Here is a 25,060-nt window from a genome sequence, read left to right as displayed (position 1 = left end):
ATAAGTTGACCACTTTTTAAAATGGTGAACACTTACGTGAACCTTTATAAAAACTGCAGCAAGCATTTGATCAGGTTCTGTGATTTCAAGGAGATTAATTAAAGACAGATATCTGTATATTCTGCAGCTGCAGGGTCTAAAATTTAATTCTTATTTAAAATTTAAATAATATGCCTCTAAAACACTGACAACTTGATACACATGTCAAACAATAAATAATATCAGCACCCATACTTGGGATCTAGCTCTTTCTCCCAGCATCACACAGGCAGGAGAGGTTTTTTGTTTGTTTGTTTTTAAAAAGTGACCCACACAAAACAACAAGAACAGCAACAACAACAAACCCCTGACCCATTTCAGGACTAATATAATTGCAGATTCAAGTACAAGACAAAGATCCTATAAGTAGCACCACTGGACACACCACAGAAACACACAATTCCGGCTGCAGCTGACCCGCCTGTAGATCACCTGAAAGCTGACTTAAATCAAGGTTTGTAACATGGCTATCTTTATAGTATGTATAGTATAGTATGGTATGTTGTGGTCTAAATTATGGAAGCACTCTACAACTGCTTCAAGAGAAGAACGGTTTTTAAAGCATTCTGGCTTTCCTGAGCTGTAGAAACTCAACATATGATGAAGAATTAACAAAAGTGACAGCAGTTTTTCTAAACTGCACTAATTACTAATTACTAATTACTCCCTGCAATAGAAATCATGGACTGTGTGACAACATGGAAAGTTTTCTAAGTAAATGCTGCTGCACTCCGCAGATAACGTTACTGGAAATAATTTGCTGGTGTCATTAAATTATCCTTAACTTGATTAACACAAGCTTAAAAGAAAATACCACAGTATGCAGCTATTCCAATAACGGAATATGATTGCAAAAATGTGACTTTTCAACAAAATGTACTACTAGAATAAAGATCAAGAATGTTAATGCAGCATGAAAGAGAACGTAGCATAGAAAACAATACTTACTACCCCAAATGACATCTCCTGGTGTAATGGATCATGGGCTAAGAATTGAAGAGGAGCTGAGGGAGGCAACGTTGGTGGATGGGCTGAGGGAGGGTATGTAAAACCTCCTACAGGAAGGTGTTCTCCAAGCAATTCTACGTCATTTTCTATCCTTTGAAGTGGCTAAAAAAAAACCAGAGATAGCCTTTGTTGCAGTAATAGAGATGAAATTTTTCCCCAATAAAGAACTGCAGTCCCACTTGTATATTCTGTGCTGCTGTGATCAATTTTGTAGTAACTCTGTGAACAATTCCTAGGTCATTAACACTACCCAAAAAAGCAAAGACAACACTACACATTTGATATAAATTCACCTTTTCCAGCTAGCCATGCTTATAGACCAGGAATTTATGAGATCTAGCAAATACAGGAGTGGCTGTAATTTCCTGTATCTTGCATTTTTCAGGAAAAATATTTGCTCTCCTTCTTGCCAGGCTCCTCTCACTGTATAACTATGTGAGAGAAAAAAATAAACCACCATAGACAAGAACTGAAATTGTGCCAGAAAAACTGAAAATCAGGAGAGGAAACATGGTGGTTCCAGTACATGAAACTGATAATGATGTCCAGTAATCAAGCAGAGGTTTTCCTAGGAGGGTCATGCAAGTAGTCCTAACAAGCAGTCCAGAGGTTGCAGAAGCATGAGATTCCAGATTAGTTTTGTAGCTAGTCAAATCTATTACATCAGTCAGGTCCAAAAGCGCCCAAGAAACAACCAGAAATTCTCCCTGTTTCATAAATACATCTTTCTGTTACTGACACTGAATTCCACCATTTCAAGAAATTCAGCTAAGAAAGCCACCTTGTGGAACCAAAGGAATATTCTGTTTTCCTGTTATGCAGAACAAACAAGATATTCTTAAACCACTACAATGCAAGCTTTTTGCCAGAGCTGAAAGTTGACAGACAAGCGTGGGTAAAAACCTAAGTAAGCAACTCAAGCTAAAACCTGAGTCCACACATTTTGTAAAGGAAAGTCTTATAAAGATTACTACCACAGAAAACCACTTTGTTATGATGATGGAAACTGTTTTCCCATGACTGTAATGAAGTGATTACAACCCTATCCACACCTGAGACACAGCATGAAGGAGTCTCAGCAGTGTTTGCAACAATAAAGCTATATCCTATTTCTGCATTACTGAAATATCTGCATCTTCTACTTAGTGGGGCAAACAAATGGTCCAGTACTCAGACAACCACACAGAAAGTGTGGTAGGCCAAAACTGTAAACCTGGCTTCCCCCTAAATCCAAAACAGGGTCACATTTTCCCCTGTTTGCATAGTCCCTATCACTAAGCCAAATCTGCTTAAGCAGACAAGATCAGTAACTTTTGTAAGTGTGAAAAAAAGCTCCAGGAAAAGGACTGGTCATTTAAAAATTAATCAAGAAGTAATACAAAAGAAGCATGTAATTAAAGTAACATTCAGTACTTCTTTCTCTGCTGAGCTTTTCTCTGACATGCTTACTATGCTTACACAACCTCCTCTGGATTCTATTCTGCTTCCTGGGAAAAAATACCTGATGGTGAAGAAAATACCCATCTTTCTGAGAGAAGTAAAAGCGCATGGAAAAACAGCACAGACAATGATGAAATCTGAAGCAAAACACTGAACTTCAGAAGTATTTTTTCATCTTTTTCATCAACCAAGTGGTTACAGCTTGGAAGAAAATCCTTGTTTCCTCAATCAGGTATCAGTACTGTGACCCATCCAGCCCACCAGGTCTACTGAGAGTGGGGTAAGAAGCATTACTTACCGACCGTGACTGCTGTGCTTGGAAAGGAACAAATTGTCCTGGAGGAGGTAAGTGAGGAGGGTGGTGTGTAGAGATATGAGGAGGATGCAAAAGGAATGGGTCACTAGAAATGAGGGGTGGAAATGCTGCATATGGTACAGGTAGGTGCTGGACTGAGCATGCCTGAAGCATCTGAAACAAAATGAAAACAATATATTTTTGTAGCACAAATATTCCCTATACAATGTTCCATATTCTATGTATTTATTACGGAAAGGTATCCTTATAAGAGAACAGTTCTTTTGCCTTGTTGAAAAAGCCTCCAAAATACACATAAATAAAAACTCATTCAAATACCCAAGGAACAGTGATGAGTACAGAACAGGCTCTAGGAAGTAGCATAGTGTGACATCTGCTAGGTGCTCATGAGGTCAGCAGGAGTTTGGATTTTCGATACTCCAGGATTAGACAGGCTCCTAAGTGATGAGAAGATACATTTATCCTAGTTCATTTTATTTTTCCCACATATCACCATCAAAATAATATGCCAGAGCAATCATCTTGCAATCACTTCAAGCTCTAGATGCAGCTGAGGGACTCTCAGCTGTCAGACTGTACCTAAAGACTTCTGCTGCCTCATGTACTATGAATAATTCCTACAGTCTGCTCGGTTTTGCACTTTTGGGTGAGTCCTATGCTCTGAAAGCAGCTCCCTAGTGACAGATACTATGAGAAATAGTTCTTTTTCTCTCCTTCTTTAAAATCCTGACATAAAAGCAACTTTGGGTACTAAAGTTTGAACAATAAAATGATGAAGGCACTGCAGGGCAACTGGAATGTGCTTGATAGCACTGTTCAGTTTTACTTCCACCTTTCTATATGGCAGAGCAAGGAACCTCCAATCTCTTTTTTGTTACGCTTTGATCCATTATGAGAATGTCAGGTGTGTCTTTTACACTTTTAACAATTAAAACAGCATTTAATTAAGATATTCATTATCAAATCTTGAAAAGAAACACTACCCACCCAGTTTTATATCTCACTTTTTTTTTCTTATTAGTCATGTCACACAGCATACATTTGCATATTGACTATAAGAGCACAAAATGGTAAAAGGAACCAACTTAAAATTAGATTTCAGTAGTGGAGGCGGAACTATCATCTCAATTTGCTGTGACCATGACTAAACATAAATCTTCAAATGCACCAAAACAGTAGTAGATTAATTTGATTTGACTACTATTTTTCCTTAAATGCTGACTATTCTTTTCCCTCAGTTACTGCATCATTTTTCTAAAAAACAAATACTGTAGGCAAGTGTTTCTATGGTTAAAACATATTTTTATTGTATTTTATTAAGTTGAAAACTGTCCTCTGAAATAGCTGAAGATAATTTTGCAGCTAGAACATCTCACAGTCCTCCTCAATACATGAGATTCTTTGGGAAACATCAAAATAGGATTTTATGCGGTAAAGAGTACCCTAGTTCCTATATATATTTGGAATGTTTGATTTGTGCTATGCCCATGTCACTTTTTTAAGTTAGAGCAAATGAGGCCACCTAGCTTTCAAGCAGAAAGAAATAAAAATTACCTGTTTATTCATGCAAGCTTTTAAAAGAGTTTTTCTGTTTGGACATATCACGGAATGACAGAATGGGTTAGAAGGCACCTTAAAGATCATTTTGTTCCAAACCCCCTGCCTTGGGCAGGGACAACTTTCACTAGACCAGGTTGCTCAGAGCTTCATCCAATCTTGCCTTGAACACTTTCGGGGATGGGGCATCCATGACTTTTCTGGGCAACTCATTCCAGTGCCCCACCACCCTCATAGTAAAGAATTTTTTTCCTAGTATCTAATCTAAACCTACTCTTTTTTAGTTTAAGGCCATTCCCCACCTTGTTCTGTCACTACATGCACTTGTAAAAGGCCTCTCTTTGCCCTTCTTGTAGGCTGCCTTCAAGTACTGAAATTAGGGTGCCTCAAAGCCTTCTCTTGTCCAGGCTGAACAAACCCAATTCTCTTAGCCTCTCTTTGTATAGGAGATGATCCACCCCTCTGATTACCTTGGTGGCCTCCTCTGGACTCACTCCAACAGGTCCCTGTCCTTCCTGTGCTGGGACCCCAGAGCTGGATGCAGTGTTCCAGGTGGGGTCTCACCAGAGCAGAGCAGAGGGGCAGAATCCCCTCCCTCCCCTGCTGCCCACGCTGCTTTGGATGCAGCCCAGGGGACGTTTGGCTCTCTGGGCTGTGAGTGCCCATGGCTGGGTCATGTCCAGCCTCTCATCCCCCAGCACCCCCAGGGCCTTCTCACAGGGCTGCTCTCCATCTGTTCAACCCAGCCTGTGTTGATGTGACCCAGGTGTAGCACTTTGTGTTCAGTCTTGTTAAACCACATGAGATTTCACACAGGCGCACTTCTCAAGCTTGTCCATGTCCCTCTGGATGCCATCCTGTCCTTGGAAGAACTTTTAAAACTGATGAAGGTACTTACTAAATGGCATTTGTTTACTTCATAGCTACACATGCAGTGAGAGAGACAAATATTGTGAAAATAACAAAAGGATACTGGGAAGTTCACAGATTAAGCTGGTGAGCAGGTGACATGCTGGAGGGCACAGGCTACCTTTGAGATGAATTTTTATACGCTGGAGAAATTGGCTGACAGAAACTATGTAAAGTTCAAAGGCAAATGTGAAGTCTGGCACTGGAAGAGAGTAACTCGGTGGAGCAGGACACTCTGAGACTAATTGGTTGCAGTCAGATTTGCAGAAAAAATATTGGGGTTGTGGTGGACATGTACACAATACCCACAGTCAAAAAGGCTTATGGCATGCTGGGTTGCGTTGCTAAGAACGCAACTCGTGAAACCAGTGAAGTGATTCTGCCCCTCCATTCAGAACTTGTGACACTAATCTCAAGTCACAGGCCCAGTTTTGGGCGTCCCAGTGCAAAACAAAGACAGTGACAACATGATGACCAGGAGCTTGGAGGAAACTGCATAGAAGAAGTGTCAGAACTAGACTTGTTCTGCTTTAAAAGAGAAAACTAAGCAAATACCTTACCACTGTGTCTAACTACTTCTCAAGAGTGGACAGGAAGAATCCAAATCCTCCTCAAGAAGCAAAGTGAAAAAGCACAAGCACCAATGGGACCAAGATGCAGCAAAGAAAACTCAAGCAGACATACAGAGGAAATTCTTCATTACAGGAACAGTCAAACACTGGAGCAGAAGTTCAGAGGCGTTGTGAAATCTCCATACTTGGAAATTGGTACTGCAGCAGGTGACAACCAGACAATGCCCAGAGTCCCCTCTTAACTTAAAAGTGTTCCTCAGTTTTATGCTCTAACAGAAGAAAGCATAAAGTCTGCTTGCTGATGCTACAGAAATGTAACTGTTTATATCCACTTGTACTGCATCTATTCTCTCAACACACTTATTAGCTGTTGTACATTCAAAATAAAAACTAGAGCTTTAGTCCTATATGTATTAAAAGGACAACTGCATCACTGAATTAGAAAACATTTTATGAATTGCACAGATAATATACCTATTCAAAGCAGAGGGTAAGATTGTTAGTATCCATTGGATGGATTTCCCTAAGGCCCAATATAGTTTCAGATTTTTCTTTGTTGTTGTTTCTTAGGACATGTTGCTTTCTTGCCTTGCTGAATTTACTGTGTAAGTATTGTTCCAGTCTCTGGGTACTCATTCTGAGATTGCTTTGCTACACTAACACCACCACTAAACAGAAGAAAAAGGCTGTCTCTCATGTTGCCTCAGGGATACACAGCAGTTTATGTAACAGATTTTCACCAACTTGGCAGGTAAGGGGAATTGATTCTCACAAATACTCCAGACTAGCCAGCAGTATGCTGCAGACCTTGTTGCCTCTCATGGGGATAAACGGCACTTGGACATGATAAACACAAATTACCTTTACTCTTCAATAAGCAGCTTAAAGAAATAGATGCGTCATATCGAGGGTTTTGTTTCAGCGCCACACAGGCTTATTCATGTCACAGAATGCACCACAGGGAAAGCAAAGTCACACACTGCTGGCAGAGACCAGCATTACACCAACATCAAAAATGTTCACCAGACGCTGTATGAAGTACTGTGCATGACATTATAGATTTATACTAGAAAAAGATTGAAGCAGCTGTAGTTACAGAGACCCACTTACTGGGGGAGGCACACTGCAAACTGGAAGGTGCTGGCCACTGAAAACCACTGAGCACCCTGGGACCTGCTGCGTGCTGCAGGCTGGAATGTGCTGGCCTGTGCAAAGTGGTATCCCATGTGGAGCCACAGTTGTCACTGTGTATGAAACAGGAACTGTGCCCTGATGGATCTGCAGCAAAAGGGGGAAAAAAAAGTATTTAATAACTTACTGCAAAGTCTTAACACTAACACAGCACAGTACGATTAAAAGCTTTTACTTACATTTCAGAAAAATAATATATTCACAAAGAAAGTGTAAAAGAAGGCACACGGTTGTAATTTCTGTTCATTAAAATGTTTTTATCAATGGAACGTTATTTATTGATTGGAAGTTTCTGGGCAAGAGGGATCTCTCAGTTTAAAATGTTAAAATTTCAGTGGCACCTTAGTCACTCAGAAGTATGTCAGACCTGCCCACCCTCCCTTTTTTCCCCCAGGTTAATTTTATGAAATAAGAAGGTAGTAACTCCCACATAAAAGCTAATCTACAAGCAGTTCAAGTTATTTTTTTATTTCTGAAGGGACTGATTCAGTATTAATTCAAGAGACTTGTATCTTTAAACAACAAAACAATTTTAAAGATTTTCTTTCTTCCAAAGAGACTGCTCTCTTGATTCACTTTCAGGACAACATTTAAGCTAAATTCCTAACCTAAGTAACAGAACAGCTAACCAGGAAGCTGAAAAGGAAAAGTTAACATGACTAAGAGGCAGTAGACCCTAACTATCCAGATTCATATTAGGAAACCATGTAACCCAATTCTCTAACTAGTGGCAATCCCTAAAATTTAATCATCAAACTAAGATTCAAAGATATTCTCAACCAACAAACCACACGGGTTGTTCTGCACGTTTGAAATTTTGTTGTTGGTTTTGTTCTGTTGGATTTTTTAACACTAAACAATCTTTTAACACTAATAAAACTGAAAAGACTTAAGAGTCAGGCAGCACAGATTAATTGAAAGTAATTATTTCAAATCTCTCTCTTCCTTAATGACCAGCCAAAATAGAACCTGCTTGTTTAAAATGGAAGAACAGCTCCTCAGGAAGGTGAGAATGAGTAAAGAGAGCTAAACTATCGAACCGGTAGTGTACAGCCAGACAAACAGAACACAGATCACTGAACAGAGGTTAAAATCTCAACCTGTGTATCAATGACAGAAACCACTCTCAGGAGAGACAATGAACTTGAACCAGTTCTGGCTCTGCAACAAAAGTTGGGTGTAAGTGCAATGCTGTGCATGATCCTGGAATGTTTATTGGTCATAATAATAGTAGAAAATGACTTCTCAAAATATTCATGCCCCTGAACTGTAAAGTAGCACCATGGAAGACCCCATTTAGTCTGGAAATACTGACATCTGAGCACAGATGGTGTGTGGCAGTGGGATGGAAAACTGTTCAGCCAGACTTGTCATGATGTAAGCTTACAACATAAAGCAAGAGCATTATCTGATCTGCAGCAGAAGAACTGTTAGAAATATAAGTTTGTGAGATGGCTAGAATGGCATTGGCTTCCATCCTTGCACTTGGTCCCAAAAGCAAATACTTCCCTGCTGAGAACTGCTCTGCACACATCATATGACACATCAGTGCTATGCAACTGCACAGAATGCAAACCACCATTTAAGCAGGGATGTTAGAGCTGCATTCTGGGCACATGCAGCTTCAGATCTGGACATCCACACAGCCAGGTCTAGTCATGGCTATGTAGCAACTAGTGTACTTGTGCTGCAGCCTGTTAATTTAGCAGACAACAACAAAGGTTACCTCAACAGGATCACAGAATCATTTAGGCTGGAAAAGACCCCTAAGTTCATCAAGTCTAACCACTAACCCAGCACTGCCACTCCTAAATCATGTCTGTAATTGCCACACCTATGTGTCTTTTAAAAACCTCCAGGCATGGTGACTCCACCACTTCCAGCCAGTTCCAACATTTGACAATCCTTTCAGTAATTTTTCCTAATATCTGATCTAAACTATCCCTGTGCAATTTGGCACAATTTCTTCTTGTCCTGTCACTTGCACGTGGGAGACCAACCCTCATCTGGTTACAACCTCCTTTCAGGTAGTTTTAGAGATTGCTAAGGTCCTCCCAGAGCCTCCTTTTTTCCAGGCTAAACCCACCCAGCTCCCTCAGCCACTCCTCATATGATTTGTGCTCCAGCTCCTTCAAGAGCTCTATTGCTCTTCCAAGGACATGCTCCATCACCACAATGTCCTTTCTGTAGTGAAGGGCCCAGAACTTCTTTTACAGGTCCTCATTACAGAATTCTATACAAAGTGCTGTCACAGAGAGGAATTCTTTACTTTCTGGACCAACTATGTATGTAACTTTTTCATAAAATTTAAGGAGGAATTGACTAGGCTTGAATGGTTAATTTAGTTATGCAACAAAACTGCTGTGAGTTCTGCTGTTATGTAGCCAACCAACAACAGGCATTGTGAATTCTACTTCTAAATAATACATTTTAACAATTTAATGACTCCTAAGCTAAGGTGAGGTATTTCACGTGAAATCGAACACATAATTAGCAAGTACCATCTCACATCCTCATCACAAGAAACTAATTACGAAAGCAAAATAACTGATTTCAAAGGTTTTAGACAGAGACCTAGAGAAATATGCCAATTAATACATTGACAAATTGTTAAGTATGAATTATTAAGTATCAATCTTCTTTATTAGAAGAGTGGACTTTCTTTTTGGTTTTTTTTTTTTATTGCCTACTGCAATGCATCATTCACATAATAGTCAACAAAAACCACCACTCTGTAAGAAGTCAAATAGAATTTAGTGCTCTGTGACCTTCATTGTCAACTATGAGGTGAAGTGAACTATTTAGTGAGGAGAGGGTTCCTGAAGATGTTGGGAAACTCCCCCAAAACCAAACACATCTTGAACAGCCTTCTGTTTGTACTCTAAAAATTTTACCTGATCATGAATGTCAACCATCACTGCATTCTGCTGTGGTGGGTGAGCGGCTGGGTGCAACATACGAGGAGATACATTCGGTGGGCGAAAGGCTCGAGGCTCTTCTATTGCTTGCTGCTGTCCATAGGAGAGATGGTGATAGTTTTCATCCTGGCTAATAGAATTATGTCTAGACAAACGATCTCTCCTTGTTCTCTGACGTCGAACAGGAGGACTGGAAATGCATTAAAAAAATTAGAGGTTATATAAGCGACACAAATCCTTCTTAATAACTAAAACCTCAGACAATAAAATACCAAGAAAATTTTAAACTGGAAAATTTTACTAGAACAAGCTTATTAGATTGGAATAAAACTTTTACTGACGGAACTGTTAGAATTCTTAAAAATGATAGTTTTTTCAGTATGGAAACGCTTAACATTGCATAGCTTAATGCTGTTAGGGAAACCAAGAGAAGAACTCCTATGTAAATATTACCTTGTTAAAAAATATGACACTTGGATTGCCGCAGTTGTGCTCAAAAGTCAAGACAGCAATCTTCATAGTATTTCCATGCCTTTATTCTATCTAGGTAAAAATCCTTCATTAAATGATCACAGATTTCCCCAGGGTCTTTGTTTCAACCATGCCACAGAATGATTGCTTGCTTAGTGACAGCAGAAAAAACAGCAGACTTCTTTGAAGAAACAAATTAATTTTTCAGCTCTCACATGTTCACTACATAACTGAGTGCTTTCTAAAACTCTCTCCAGAAGATCCCAGGAAATCATGATTGCAGTATTTTTTCTTTCTTGGAGTGAAGAACTTCTGTAGATAGACAGATTTAGACCAAAGCACATACCTCTTTTGAGCAAGTGATCTACAGGTGTGTAAGATTTGATTATATATTCTTATATAAATGTGTGTATGTTCTGGGCAGAGCTGCAAATACCTTGAGCTGAAACTTACATAAATCAGAGACCAGTGGCTCAGGTTCAGCACTCAGAAAATGATGCACAAAGAGGTGATAAACTCACTATAAGAAATTTTGAACAAGTCACTTCTCATTTATTTGGAAGGGGAAAGCACTGCAAGCACAAAATGATCTTGCAGTACTTCCAGCACATGCCTTCCAATCTCCATGACACACACAAATTACAGGTCCCAGAAGCAACAGCAAATTAAAGCTACATGGGGTGAAATGGTTTCCCATTTATGAAACGGGCTAAAGGACCCAAACTGCAGAGAACAGACAAAAATGATCTGTGATCATTATTGGAACACGTCCTCTCCAACAGTGCATGGAACAGAACTTCTGCTATTACTGAATAAAAATCAAATAAACCTGAAACCTGTTGGCAAATCCCAGGTCTTTCTCTGGTTGAGTCCAATTTTCGTGCTGCATGAAACAGACATACTCTGGGGAAGTGAGATCACTTTACCAGCTATCCACATGTTACTGTGAGTATATGATACAATGTCTCAAGCCACTATTTTTCAACCCTACTTCACAGAGATTTTATGACATTATTGCCTCTGGAACTGAAACAAATGCTAATTCTCAAGAGGTCAGATAGAAGGCATAAGGCCAGGCTGTAACACAGCAAAGAAAAACCCAAACAAACTAAAAAATGCATAGCCACCGTTATTTTTATAAACTACCATAGCAGAACATACAAGCTGAGTTTTCTTCTAAGCATCAAGAACCTAAATTTACATTCTTACGAATGTACTTTTCTTAAATCCAGTTTTCTTTCATTAAGTTTTTGCTGCATCCTCTATTGCTATATTACTAATATGATACAACTGCTACATTCTCCTTAGGTAAAATTGGCATATAATTTCTAACCATGGAACTAGTAATGCAGAAGATGTTCCTGTTTGGAGTGCTCAGGTTGTTTTAAATTTGCTATTTCCTGCTATGAAATAGAAATGGTCTGAATATTTTAATATAAAAATCTCTGTGTGAGGATTTTTCTTTGGAAAAGCTCCAAAAATAGAGAAAAGTTACGAAAGCACCAGTGCTTCAGAAGAACAGAAATTCTCTTGACTGCCCCCAGCACTTAGACAAGGTGGCTTCTCAGACAAGGTAGTTCTCATAAAACTAGTCTTGCCTCTGTCTTGGTTAAAAGGCCTGGCTTTACTTTTCTATGAACCCAGAATTATGAAAATGCCAATAAAAGCTGGCAAAGTTTCTGGAATGACTTTTTAAATGAAAAAAGAAGTATCATTCTCTGGTAAAAAGCAAAGCTGTATTATTTCCTGTGCAGAATTATAAATTATACTATACTTTCAGTCAGCAAAATTCAGAGCATCAGGATACATAGCTTTATTAGCTTCTGAATTATTGGAAATTACTTCAGAATAATTGTCAAGTCATGGGTCTAAACTATTATTAAACATCAGTAATGAACTTGTGTTTAAAGTCTTTAAAAAACAGCCACCAAAAAAATCCTCTGTTACTACATGCACATTATAAACATGGTAAATGCCAGGTTAAAACAAAGAGACAGGATAAAGTGGTGAAAAAATTGCAGGAATTCCTACCCTCAGGTAAGAACAGTCATCAAAAGGTACCCATAACTGCAGAGTTAGTATGTGCAGATCTTAGTATTTCTAACAAGGGTGATTTCTTTGCAGTAAGACATTCTTGAATCCTTTTAGCTCAGAATTACATTCAAGACAAGGAGGAAAGGAAGCACAGATGAAAGATAAGGCCCAGCAATGCAACAGATCCTCCCATTTCACAATGACTGATAAATTGGAATGGCCTTCTCTGTTTCATATGGGCATACATCATGCTTTTACATTCATAATTTATCTGTACTACATATAAGTATCTAGACAAAAATAATCTTTCTGCAAATTTACACCAGAAGGCTATCTTTCTTAATGCAGTATGTATTTGCTTACAATGAATCAGAATAAAAAACCCACAAAAAATTAGGGCACTGTTATGTTAGGCACAATACAAAATCACTGATACCAAGACGTAAGGTCTAAATAGTAAGCCAGGTAGTTAAAAAAATCCAGGTAATAAAAAAACCCAAAACAATCTGTCCTGACCAATAGGAGCCAACTGGTAGGACGGAAGAGTTAATGCTGATGACATTGGGGCAGTGATGTCCACACTAGACACACTTCATAGGTTTTGTCTGCACTTGCCCTACCTAGCCTGTTTCCTTAAGCTCAATGACCATTTGCAGCTGGAGTGCACCTTTCATCTTATTTTAACCTGAAAACCCGGTGAACTCTTGAAACCACTCTGCAATGAGAAGAGAAAACAAAGCAGGCAAAACAGGAAATTTGCTTCAAAAGCATGTACATAACCTCACCTAAAGCATTAATAACAGATGTACTCATAATGATCTTAAGAAATCAAACTTTTGTTCCATAAGAATGGCTATTAGTTCTGATATGACTCCAGAGCATTCTTAAGACTCAAAAAGACTCCTGCAAAACAAGAAACACATATGTGGTGTTCTCCCTAAAAATCCTGGTTCCTGAAGAAGAAACTGGGTCCAATGCTATTCTGCAACTGACCTAAAGATAGCTCAAATGCAACACTGCACCCAAGCTAAAAAATGCCCTGGCTCAAGTGCAGGGAAACAAAGTACTGACACATTCAAATGTCTCTGATTAGAGCAAAAACTTGTGTTACTACCCAGGAGCAGGCGAGCTGGCCCTAGAAAGAGTAACAATTTGTGTCCACAATGCTGCAGCCAACCTAACAGCTCCTGTCAGACTGAAGATGGCTTTGCAATGAGGTGCCTTGCTGTTTGCAAATGGCTTACCTGCAAAAGCCACAGACTACTACCTTAGTGACACTTGACTGCATCTGAATGTCAAGACACTTGTCCCATGCACATTCACCCCTTACACATTTCTGTTCTTATCCTCCATCCCACAGTATATCCAAACTGTTGAGATTCTGCTATCTAGCATTTATCTTGTTAAGCACAGTGCTTAACTCTGCAGATGTTAATGAACACTGCGAAGAAATTTGTGTAAGCTGACTGGACACCAAACAAACATGACCAAATGCAAATATTCTAGGCATCTCAGTTCAAGACATTTGATGTCAAGATAATGTTGTGGACCAAATGCCCCTAACAGAGCATCCTTGTACCAAACTATATAAAAGGTCTGATCTTCTGTCTTCACAACAACCCTTTTAAGTTCACAATTCAACCTCTTTCCCAAGTCTGACAAGCTGCATTGAGAGCTGCATATTTTGCATGCCACTGACAGAAAGCTTTCAAATTCATGAAGCTGAAGCAAAGATACCAAACTAGTAGGTTCTAAAATTCCTTGCTTCAAAATTACTGGCTGATCATTGTTGACAAATCTGATTTGTGCAATCTGAAGAAAAATAGTTAAATATATCTTAAGCCTAAATTTTATATTCATTAAAAAGCATATTCACTTTTTTTTTTAGTACAAACCAAGCCAAAACATTTCTTAGAAGCAAACAGAGACAGTGTGTTTTAACTTGCATAAGATGACTCAGTATTTTTGAGGCAGAATGTGAGGAAATGAAAGCTTCTGTTTTGGATAATTTGCTTAACTGGAATAGCAAAAAAGTTCGTGGTTTTATGCTTTGCTAGACTGTTATCTGTCCAGGCACCAGTTCCAATCTCTCTTCCATGACCACTGGAACTTATTCTGAAAGCTCTGCTTTGAGAAGTTAATGAGCCACAAGGTAAAACCAACATGAAAATCTATATCCTGTTACACGTGAATCACCCACCTCAGCAAACATTTGACACTATGCTAACCTCTTCATCTCCCCAGCTAGTATCTTTCATCTTTATTTTGATTGGTTTTAAGTACAAATATAACTGTGACTTTAATGAAAACGATGGTATTACATGAGCAACTCTTTAACACCTTTAAAAGTACCCAGATGAGAAAGATTTTTCATTGCACTTTTCTACATGCTTTTTGCCTCAGTGCAGAGTAATAGAGAATTAGATTCATAATAAAACACGTTTTGAGCACTCTTTTCCTCAAGTGGACTATTCACATAAATTACATGATGATGCACAAGCCTGAATTACTTCCAGTAACTTTTTAGTCACAAATGCAGTATCTTACAGCCCAGGAAATGTTAACATGTTTACCACATTTAATCTAGTCAGTGCTGCCCAAAATACACCTTCCTTGAGGTAAAATCAGAAAGAAAAAGAACTTGTTTCCCAAGCTACACAGCTTGCTTACCTCCTCCTGTTTCGTGCAGGTGTGTTGCATCGTTCCCCTGAGAAGTGGTGTTGGTTGGGTCGAGCCAAAGGAGGCTGCCTATTTGATGTCATCTCCCATGGTCGCATTGGTGGTGATGGGGCTGGTGATGCTGCTGTGTAGTCAAAGACTGAATGGGAAAGGCGTTGTCGCTTGGGACTAGGACTGTCTTCGCTCTATGCCAGTGCAGAGAAAATCAAAACAAAACAAAAACAAAACCCACCTCCAGATGAGTGAATTACAAGCCATACTTCAGTTATTGCTTCACAGCTAGCATTAGGAGTGATTTATTGAAGACTTAAACACCATGAAATTTATCACCTGAAAGTATTCACCTTTATATTGTGTTTATAAACACAGATTTTTGATGGTTCCCTAACCCCTGGAAGAATTACTACTAAATTATACTTTAGCAGCACTAAAATATAAAAACTCCAACATCCACACAAAATCAAAACTCTATCAGAAAAGAGTAACATGAAGAAAATAAGGCATCACCTATTTTACATTCCTCCTGCCTCAGCACTTACAGGCTACAGAAGCATGGAAATATGTACAAACATTTGCACATATGCACAGCAATGGAATCTGTAAGGTCAGTAAGCAGCTGCCACACAGAGCTTGCTCTCTGCATTGCATCCTTCTCCTATCAGGTCTGTACTTAGCTAGTCAGACATTTGCTCTGTACTGTAGCCTATTTTAATTCTGCTATCTCAGCACAGAGATGCTTCATGTGTAATAATAGCCATTCATACACATAACCTGAAAAAAACAAATCATCAATCTCTGGTTAAGTCTGTGTACTTCATTAAAATTCCACAGGTGTGGAATTCCTACATAGTGCCTGAAGTTTCCAGTGCTAGTGATGTGAAGGTCATTCACCTCCAAGGAATGTTTTCCCAGTTGGTTATAAGCACAACTCCTTTTCCTCTTCACTGTGTGTCCATGCTATTGAACAATTCCATAAAGCTGTCATTCTTCTCAGAAGTTCCCACCAATGCCTATGAAGCCATCAGCAAATGCAATAGACATCCCTCCCCTCCACCCCACTATTCTGCCAAAATTAAAACACATCATGCTGTTAACAGGCATGGCAACTGAAAGTATAGAAAAGTACATGTCATACTTCAGAGATCACCAACTGAACAAACAAAAACTAGAAACACATGGAACCATCCTTGAGTCCAAACATCATGTGAACTTCTCTGACAGAGTTGCTTGTGCAAGCAAACTTATAGTATTTAGCTGCTCTCCAGCTTGTCCACTCACTCGAACACTTCTGTTTCAGTCCACCACAGCACTATTTCCATTACATTTGCATGTAATTGCAGATAGCTGAAGCAGAGAAAACAACTTGTCTGCAATGCCTCTGGGTTCCAGAACTGCCTCCTCCCCCTAGATTGTTAAGGGGTCTCATTTCAGACTTAGTTCTAGACTGGACTGTGGACCTCTCCTGGCTCCTAGCTTTACAGGGGCATTTTGTTTTCTGAACTCTATTAAGATGCTTCTTGGTAGGTTTCCACCACCATATAAGTTTATATTCCAGCATTCTTTCCAGTGCAAGGACACTCTTTTTAAGAACTAGAAATTTTGTCCAGACGTTCAAGAGAAAAAAGGTATTTTTCCTCTCTTTGACTTGTGGCCATTTTAAACAAAATTTTAGAGCTTTTCAGTCTCTTGCTTTCAAATGCTTTAACACAGATTGTAGTTTTCCCCTACTGTATCTTACCTAAAGCAATCAGCTTCCCTAGGGAACCAGCTTGATGATGCATCTGTTTGTTGTTCAATCTCTTCTGAACTCCTTAATCAACTGCACTTTAATGTTTTAGAGAAAAATAGGTGAAAAGGCAGGTCTGCACCTGGCAGTTCATGACAGTAGATGTCCAGGCAAAGGGCGACTTTTCCAGAAGGCTGCTTGCCCTCAGAAGCTCAACACAAAAAAAAAAACCAAACTGGAAGAGCTAGCCAATAAGCACCTTGAGAGCACAGCTTCTGTGAAAACACATATTTTATTAGACTTCAGAGAACACTAACAAAGGACAAATCTTAAAGGAACTATGCTACAAGAATAACAGAAGGATGATTTGTGGCCCAATTTTTTGCACCATGATGACTAAGCCTACTCCCAGAAAAAGACAGGTAATAAAAATGCTGGTAAATTGGTATGCTGGGATTTTGTGAGTGCAAAAGAAAATGTCAAATGGAGGAAGTAAAAAACTGGATTTAGTGAAGCTATCAGAAAACAAAACCTTGAACTAATCAAATAACCACTCCTGTCCTAATACGGTCTACACATACCTGGGTGGGGATCTCCCATTGCTACTGCCCTAATTTAAATGTGACACCTTTCCCAAGCATTAACAGTAACATACTCTGCTCTGTAGAAAGCAGTCTACTTTGGAAAAACAGTTCTTTTATTATTAGCAGTAGTATTATTACTATTTTCCTTTTGCTTCAGGAGTGCACCATTTCAAAGACAGTGGAGATGCAAACTGCTAAGTGGTTTGCCTTCATCATCACTCCAGATTACTAGCTCTCACAGATATTTCAAATTCTGTAACTGCTAACTGCCCTCTGCAGTAAGCAACAGTAATTTTAGTCAAAATTGTTTCCCATCAGCAAGAAAATAAAACTAAAATAATTTCTTGGAACTACATGTACAGAGACTTAAAATGTAATAGTGTCTTTTTCTGTACTGAAAGTACAGAAATGACCTAAAGCTAAGTCCAACTTATTTGCAAACAGATATTACAAAAAACCCCAACACAAACCTGAATTCATTGAAGACTTGGTGTTTTGTCTCAGCATTTATTAAGAAACCAATTCTCATGTGAACACTGTATCAAGGTAATACCAGCATGCAGGAAAGTACAAGGAACTAATAACAGACGTAAATCCTGTATAATTTTGTTTTTATGTTATTTTCAATCAGCATGTGGAATAACTATATATTGACAGTATGTTTTTTCATTCTACTCTATTATTGTGGAATACAATACTTTCCACAATGACAGGAGCTCTCCAAATCCCAAATCACTCTAGTTGTTTCTTGTTAGTATTCAAAATATTTTCTGGGACTACTGATACTTTATCCAGCCATATGCTAGTATTTTTCTCATGTCCAACAGGCAACAAGAAGAGACTGGATGACAGTTATCAAGAACACTCTATCTAGCTTTTAACTAACAAGATAAACTCACTGCCCTTCTTTAAATATACACTTAACAAGAAGAGCACGATGAGCAGGAACACAGATTACATCATATTTAAAGGAAGCAGTATCAGGACAAAGTCATCAGGTTTTTAATAGTAAAAGGAGCAGTATATGTCAGACTACTAAAACCTACAGTCTCATCCCTAAAAGTCAGCATTTCACTGACATACCCAGTACAGTTTTGTCCCATTCTCATCTCTGTACCCTATAAACTCTCACAAATGTAATGGTAACAAAAGTGAATAAAGAATATGGCTGCTTGTAAAACAGTGTTTGTTCTATTTCTGTATACATTTCTTGCAGTAATGTTTTATCTAAAATCTTTTCCATTTTATTTGGGAAAAACTACGTATTCTCACCAAGACAACACCCTTTGAGGTGTATCTTTTTCACTGTCCTTTTCCAGTAAAATTATAAATACTGCAGCCACACACTGATTATCAACCATCACAGAAGGGTACTATTACCAAAGTAATTCCTGCAAATATCTGAAAATCACTTTCCAACTCCCTGTATATTCCTACTTAATGGTCCTGGGAAGCACAAGCACCTTCTCCATACTGTCCATCTCAAATTCAGAGAATAAACTACATCTATTCTGTAGCTTGCAAAAGACCTGTATTTGAAAAGTAAACTAATACTTCAGGAGTATTCTCAAGCACAGCCCTTTCCTATAGAAGGCTTTACACAAGGACAATCTGATGGGTATATGCTATCAAACCCTACCAGGCCGACTAGAAATCTGCAGCTGCATGTTTCCTCTTCATGAGTGCATACTGAAAAGGAAACTATTTTTCCTCATGATATACACTGGTAAGCATCAACATTTATAAGCATTTTCAAATTTAACTATAAGCATCTAATCGGCTAGTAAACTGAGTACTCTGCATATCCTCTCTGCTCCAAGAATTCTAACAACTGTAATTTGAATTACATTTCAACACTTCTATTAGTCTGATTGTACCTACAGTAACAGTAAATTCTTGGGCTGAACAGATACTTACATTCAAATGCAGTGGCTTATTCATAATCCAAGACCTTGGCCTAGGTCTAGTAAGCTCTGTAAGAGCTGTGCCCCACAACCCTAAAACCAAGACAAGGGAAATTACTTATGTGACTAGATGGAGCCATTGCAGCCCAGATGGCTTCATGAGCATTACTGCCTTTTTGCATCTCTCCCATTGAAAGCAGCAGAGGCAGAAGTTTAACTTAGGTGTGGCATTACAAGGTACAGTTTATAAGCTCACACAAGTCCCCTGTAGCTAGCACTATAGATACAGACAGCTACAGCCCCCCCAGCTCCTGCAACCAAGAGCCTCACTCCCTTCAACTGCTGTCACTGCAAACCTGGTTGGTGCCAACACCTCCAGTGAGACGCCAGTTGCTGGCCTAGTTTCTACTCAAGCTGGACTCACTTAGCCGCTGCACACACATGGTATAGAAAGTGAAATTACATTGAGAAGTAGTTAAGAAAAGATCTAATAAAACAGGACAGACTGCAGGGATCAGGCACAGGGCTCAGCCAGACAAGTGTAAAGACTGGCCACAGTTTACCTATATTGGCCCTTTTTCTGTCTGGCCCTGTTTTGTTCCTTTCCCAACTCCCTTCCCTTGCCTATCACTTCCTCAGCTAGCACAGTCTCACTGACCTGCCCCAACAACCTGGACCCTCAGGTCTGCATCCTTATCAGTCACAGAATCCTTGTTTGTATGCACTTTTCTGACAGCTCATCAGTTAGTGTGACAGACCAGGTTTTGTTTCTTGTCTTTATCTCCATTGTTTGCTTGGCAGGTTTGTGTCTCTCTCTACATCTTGTTTATGGCTTCCTCCTTTCCCTTATAATACCATTTCATGAGGTCTACGATCAAATAATCTCACTGAAATAAACATTCCCACATTCTACTTACCCTCTTCAGTTAGTGACTGATCAGGTTTGGTCCTTTTATCTGTCTCCCTTACGTTTTGGTTCAACAGATTTGTGCCTCAGAATGTTCCTATTTATTTCTCCTTTTCTTATTATCCTCTTATGGTACTGAAAAGTTCCTTGACCAGACACAACTTACATGAGCTGATGCTCTCTCCTTCCATGTTCCCTTACAGATCACAGAACTCTTCCACTAACAGTATGCCACACAATTGTAAGGACTCTGTTAGATACTACAATCCAGGAAGAGTGAGATGAAGACTACTTCTGAAAACAGTAAAAAGTAACAAGAATATGGGAATAAACAACAGCACTACACCTTGTGCCCTAAACAAGAATATTTAATGGAAATGCAAAGGGTTGGTGTAGGGGATGAGAAGAATTTGTTATGGTAAACCAGGAAAGTTTGTCTCTCCCATCCAGATACACGAAGTCCAAAGGACATTCTATCTCCTTGCCATGATAAGCCAGCATAGTTCACACACCCTAACCTGCAAAAACTTTAGCATCAGTACACATGACAGAGGCCAGCTGCAGATCTTGGAATCCAGACAGCACCTGCACTACATCTGCCAGTTCCCCAATGTGCAAACCAGGACACTACATAAACATCGCATGTTAATAAGCATAGGTTTTATCACCCTTCCCTGCGGTGCTCTCCCCTGAGCTTCACTCCCAATCAGGTCCCCATTTGATTAGCACTGGTGTCTCAGGACTCCCACGGTGGTAACTCTCAGCTTTCACGAGAGCCAAAGCTTTCACATGCTCATTGTCCTGACTTACTCCTGAAGGATCCACACTTGCATTCTGTGTAAGTGGGGAAAAAAACAACAGGATGAAAAAAGTGGGATCATATTAACTTGTAAACTGACAGATGAAAAGCTCTTGGGAACCATGAAGTTTGACATTTCCTTTAAATATATTCTTAACGTTCTAGCTTTAAATAAAACCAGGAAGGAGCTACTTTAAGAAGCAACTATGAGCAGTAAAGTAAAACCCCTGTGCCACAAGTGGCAATAAAGTAACAGATTTTATGAACAAGTGGACTACTTGCAAGCCTAATTGATGTGCTTTTTTCAAGACAAAATAAACAAGGCTTATCCAGTTGGACTCAGAGCTGCAGGACAAAGAACTTGTCCATGTATAAAGATTTGCCAGCAGAATCATACTGCAATGACACACATCTTTCATTGGCAAAAGCTCTTTAGAGGAACTTCAGCTGACAAAATAAACATCAGAAATAAGAATCTTTTGCTAGTATAATTGGATTTGCCCAAAGAATTTTGCTGGCTTAGCTACATTGGCCAACATAGTGATACTCCTCATCCTGCCAACTGTGTGCCATTCCAAATAGAGCATATAACACTGCTTGTTCAACTTCTGCAGGGTAAGCAGGATTCAGAGCCTTTGCTTCAACTCACCACCATTCACATAATTGTTATACATCTTTTCATGAATAAGAAAACACCTGGAACAGATACAGTGGTTTCTCTGGTAATAACTGCAAACTTGATACACATAATCTTGGTATAACAAAGTGATAGAGTAAAGGTAAATGGGTACATGGTGAGAAAATAAAAATTTTGATATTGATGTCCACACCCTGCATCCTTCCAGGCACTACACATAAATCCTAGAATGCAAAAAATGCTTCATTTTTTGTTTCTGAAGAACGATTTAAATTTTACCTAAAAACCTCATTACCAATAATATTCAGAGCCATTTCTTTCTAGCCAAGCTTTGATTTCAGAGTTGTGACCAGGACATAACTTGGAAATGTGGCTGTCTGGGTGCATACCAGACAACTTCCTGATGAAGGAACACTAAGGAAAATCAGAATTTGTTCTAATAAAAAATTCACAAAGAAATGCAGAGACCTTCATAAAGCTCCAAACTGTTTAAAAAAAAGTAGAGAATGAAAGGAAGGACAAAATGAGCCAATGTGATTCTGCAATTGATTTTCATGAAATGCTAAATGCAAGGCTTTTTGAGCCTTTTTACTGTGAAAGAAGTGCAACTCAAATAGTACTTTGGGGTACTTCAAGACATACCATTGAGACACAAAGTATCCCTGTGAGTGTCTATAGTTCCCAACTGAACATGTGATACATCTGAGTATTCAAAAAGGAAGACCATTTCTTTCAGTGCTTCAAAACTTTTTCTTAATTTTTTTTCTTAATTCTCACACTGCCAGGAATTAAGAAAATGAATCTGTAACTAGTACTTGGGATAAAAATTCTACAAACAGAGATCAAAAACCACTAAGCAGTTAGTAAACTGTTTCCTATAGCCACAACAAAATCTCAAAAAAAAGCAAAACAACAATTAAAAAGCAGTTAAAAACCCCCACTCTCCTCATGACATCTCTGTGGATTTATAAAGAAAGTATTTTGTACTTCAGACAGAAGAGTGCTTAGCAAGGCACATCATTCTGAAATGAAGCCTACAATGTTTCCTTTAACTTGCTTTTGAAATATGATTATATGGTAAGAAAGCTAGCCACTCCATCTTAAAATGGAAACCAATGTTCAACAGCCATGTCAGGTTGCTGGCACAAAATTTGCTGCAGCAGCTTTATATATATGTATCAGGTTTCTTAGTAATTTATGTGATTAAAGAGCCCTTCTCACAATGGAACAGTAGAACTTTCCACAGTATTTAGTAAAAGGAACACGATTTGTAAAATAAGAGCAACATTACCAGACATGGTAAAAATATGCAAGTTCATCTCTTTTTTTTTGTCTTTCAAAGCTCTGATGGTATATATCAATTACACTGTTACTATAGCTAACAACTGTACCAAGAACATCCCTCAGTAATCTTTCCGGCCATCCATAATTCACTCATGACTAACAGGATTAATTCATTATTTACTGACCATGGGCACAAAAGCCAGTTTGTTCTTCAGCAACCAGAAATGACAATGAATCCTCCATGCAAAGTTTATTTGTAAAGACCTGAGGCATGCAATAGCAAATCGCACAGCAATAGCATAGAACTGTTTCAAAAAAAGCAGGTGACTGAAAGAAAGGCCAAAATGAGCCAACTCTTGTAAAAGTCCTGGGAGATAGCATCTGGAGTACTGTATGCAGTTCTGGGCTCTTACTACTACAGAAATACTGACATACTGGAGAGTCCAATAGAGAATTTTTTTACTTATGGTCAAACATTAAAAACTTGAATATTTAATTTGTTGCTTATTCTACGTCAGATTGACGTTTATCTCCAGTGCTTTCTCTGTATCAGTTTCTTCTCTGAAATGCACTTCTCACTTAACTGGATGTTTAGGATATACAAAAAAAAAACATTCAGAGACTGCTACATCTAAACTGCTTAAGTTTCACACAGTAAGTACTTGAAACCGTCCTAAGAATTTGATTATTAGGTATCAATTTCTCATTCCAAACACTGCAATATTACTTTGCTGCACATGAATTTAAAATGCACAAAAACATTAGGAAAATGCAAAAATATTAGCATCATATTTAGCACTGCAGGACTCAATAGCATTAAAAAAAGAAGGAAACCATGTTTCTTATTTTCAAGCTCTACTGCTCATACAAAAGGGACAGTGAAAACCATATCACAACTGTAGCACTCCTTTTCTAATACTGCAGCAGGTTTAAGAACTGAGGCAGCACACTGCCATCTCAAAATTCTTCAAATTGAATTTTATGAGTATTTGCTACTGCTTGCAGTACTTGCTGTGTGCAAACGAGAATCCTTTGAAATATGAAAAGCTTTTGCAATCATTTTTTGGAGGAATAAATCAAAGCAACTTAAATGCTCCAAACTCACAAAGACGTTAACAAGTATTTATTTTTGTATCACATCATCGTTTTTTTTCTGAATGGGAATCCTTAACTCTCAATATAAAAACACCAACCAAACGTCAATAAGGGAAGAAACCTCAGCTCCCTCTCTACTAAAAAAAAACCCCAATCGTTGGAAAAATATTAACTTCACCTTAAAATCCCAACTTATGGTCTCAGTTTTCAACTCAACTTTGTCAGTGGTATGTGTGATAGAAAATGGAAAAAAAATTGTGCTATTTCTGCAGATGCTCCCTGCAATTAGTATGTACTATGACAGTAAACATTTCAAGCTTTCTTAAAACTGAAAATTTAAAGAGTTCTGCAACAAACAGTACTAGTATCCAATAAGAATTTTAAAAAATATTTTCCATTAATCATTTTCATTCAGTCAATCTCCAAAATGCTTACCAAGATCTGAGATAAAATATCTGTGTTTTGACATCAGTACCTCACACAATATAGAAAGTGTCAATTTTCAGGTGATGGTGCTAAAAGCTATCTCTGGGCCTCCACGGAGTCCTGATCTCTTCTTTCATACGTAAACAGAACATAAATTTTTAACTAAAATCACAGAAATAAAGATACAGGAAGAAAACTTATTTTCCTATATGCAAAGCTGAAACACATTAAACTTTGCAAGCATACCATTAAAATGCATTCATTACTGTAAAGAAATTTCTTTAAGTGTCATAAAATGTGCTGAAATTGACATACTTAAAATGATGCCAGGGCAAGAGTAAAGTGGTGAAATCAAGACAAGGTGTTCAGATACAAGCACATCTCAAAAAGATTAAGTTTTCAATTTTAAAAATAATTCTGGTCTTTCTGCTTTGTTGGGACAAGGGGTCTGAAGAGAAATCTGGCTCAAAATTGCTTCACAGCAAAGTATTCCCTACAGACAGGTTGCATATTCAGTGTGTATTCACTAATGATTTTGCCATTTAGGCATGTGAAGCTAACAAC

General features: G+C 38.5%; 1 protein-coding gene across 3 annotated transcripts in view; it reads right to left on the bottom strand.

The window, feature by feature from the left end:
- Nucleotides 1-25,060, bottom strand: part of RNF38 (ring finger protein 38) — a 90,162-nt gene that overhangs the window by 12,550 nt on the left and 52,552 nt on the right. For 2 of the 3 annotated variants that reach the window (XM_017735375.1, XM_017735373.1), the window contains exons 3-7: nt 15,126-15,319; nt 9,927-10,140; nt 6,952-7,119; nt 2,786-2,956; nt 988-1,149 (exon numbers count right to left, since the gene is read on the bottom strand). In XM_017735375.1, the coding sequence (XP_017590864.1) occupies nt 988-1,149; nt 2,786-2,956; nt 6,952-7,119; nt 9,927-10,140; nt 15,126-15,319 (909 nt within the window). Of the gene's footprint in view, nt 1-987; nt 1,150-2,785; nt 2,957-6,951; nt 7,120-9,926; nt 10,141-15,125; nt 15,320-19,361; nt 24,379-25,060 lie in introns of those variants that run through there. The other variant, XM_017735374.1, reaches the window with a different exon arrangement.

This window comes from Corvus brachyrhynchos, unplaced genomic scaffold (genome assembly GCF_000691975.1).
Source record: "Corvus brachyrhynchos isolate BGI_N302 unplaced genomic scaffold, ASM69197v1 scaffold22, whole genome shotgun sequence".
In the NCBI taxonomy this organism is placed as follows: Eukaryota; Metazoa; Chordata; class Aves; order Passeriformes; family Corvidae; genus Corvus; species Corvus brachyrhynchos.
The sequence above is the reverse complement of the archived record's forward strand: the minus strand, read 5'-3'. Positions and strand labels throughout refer to the sequence as shown.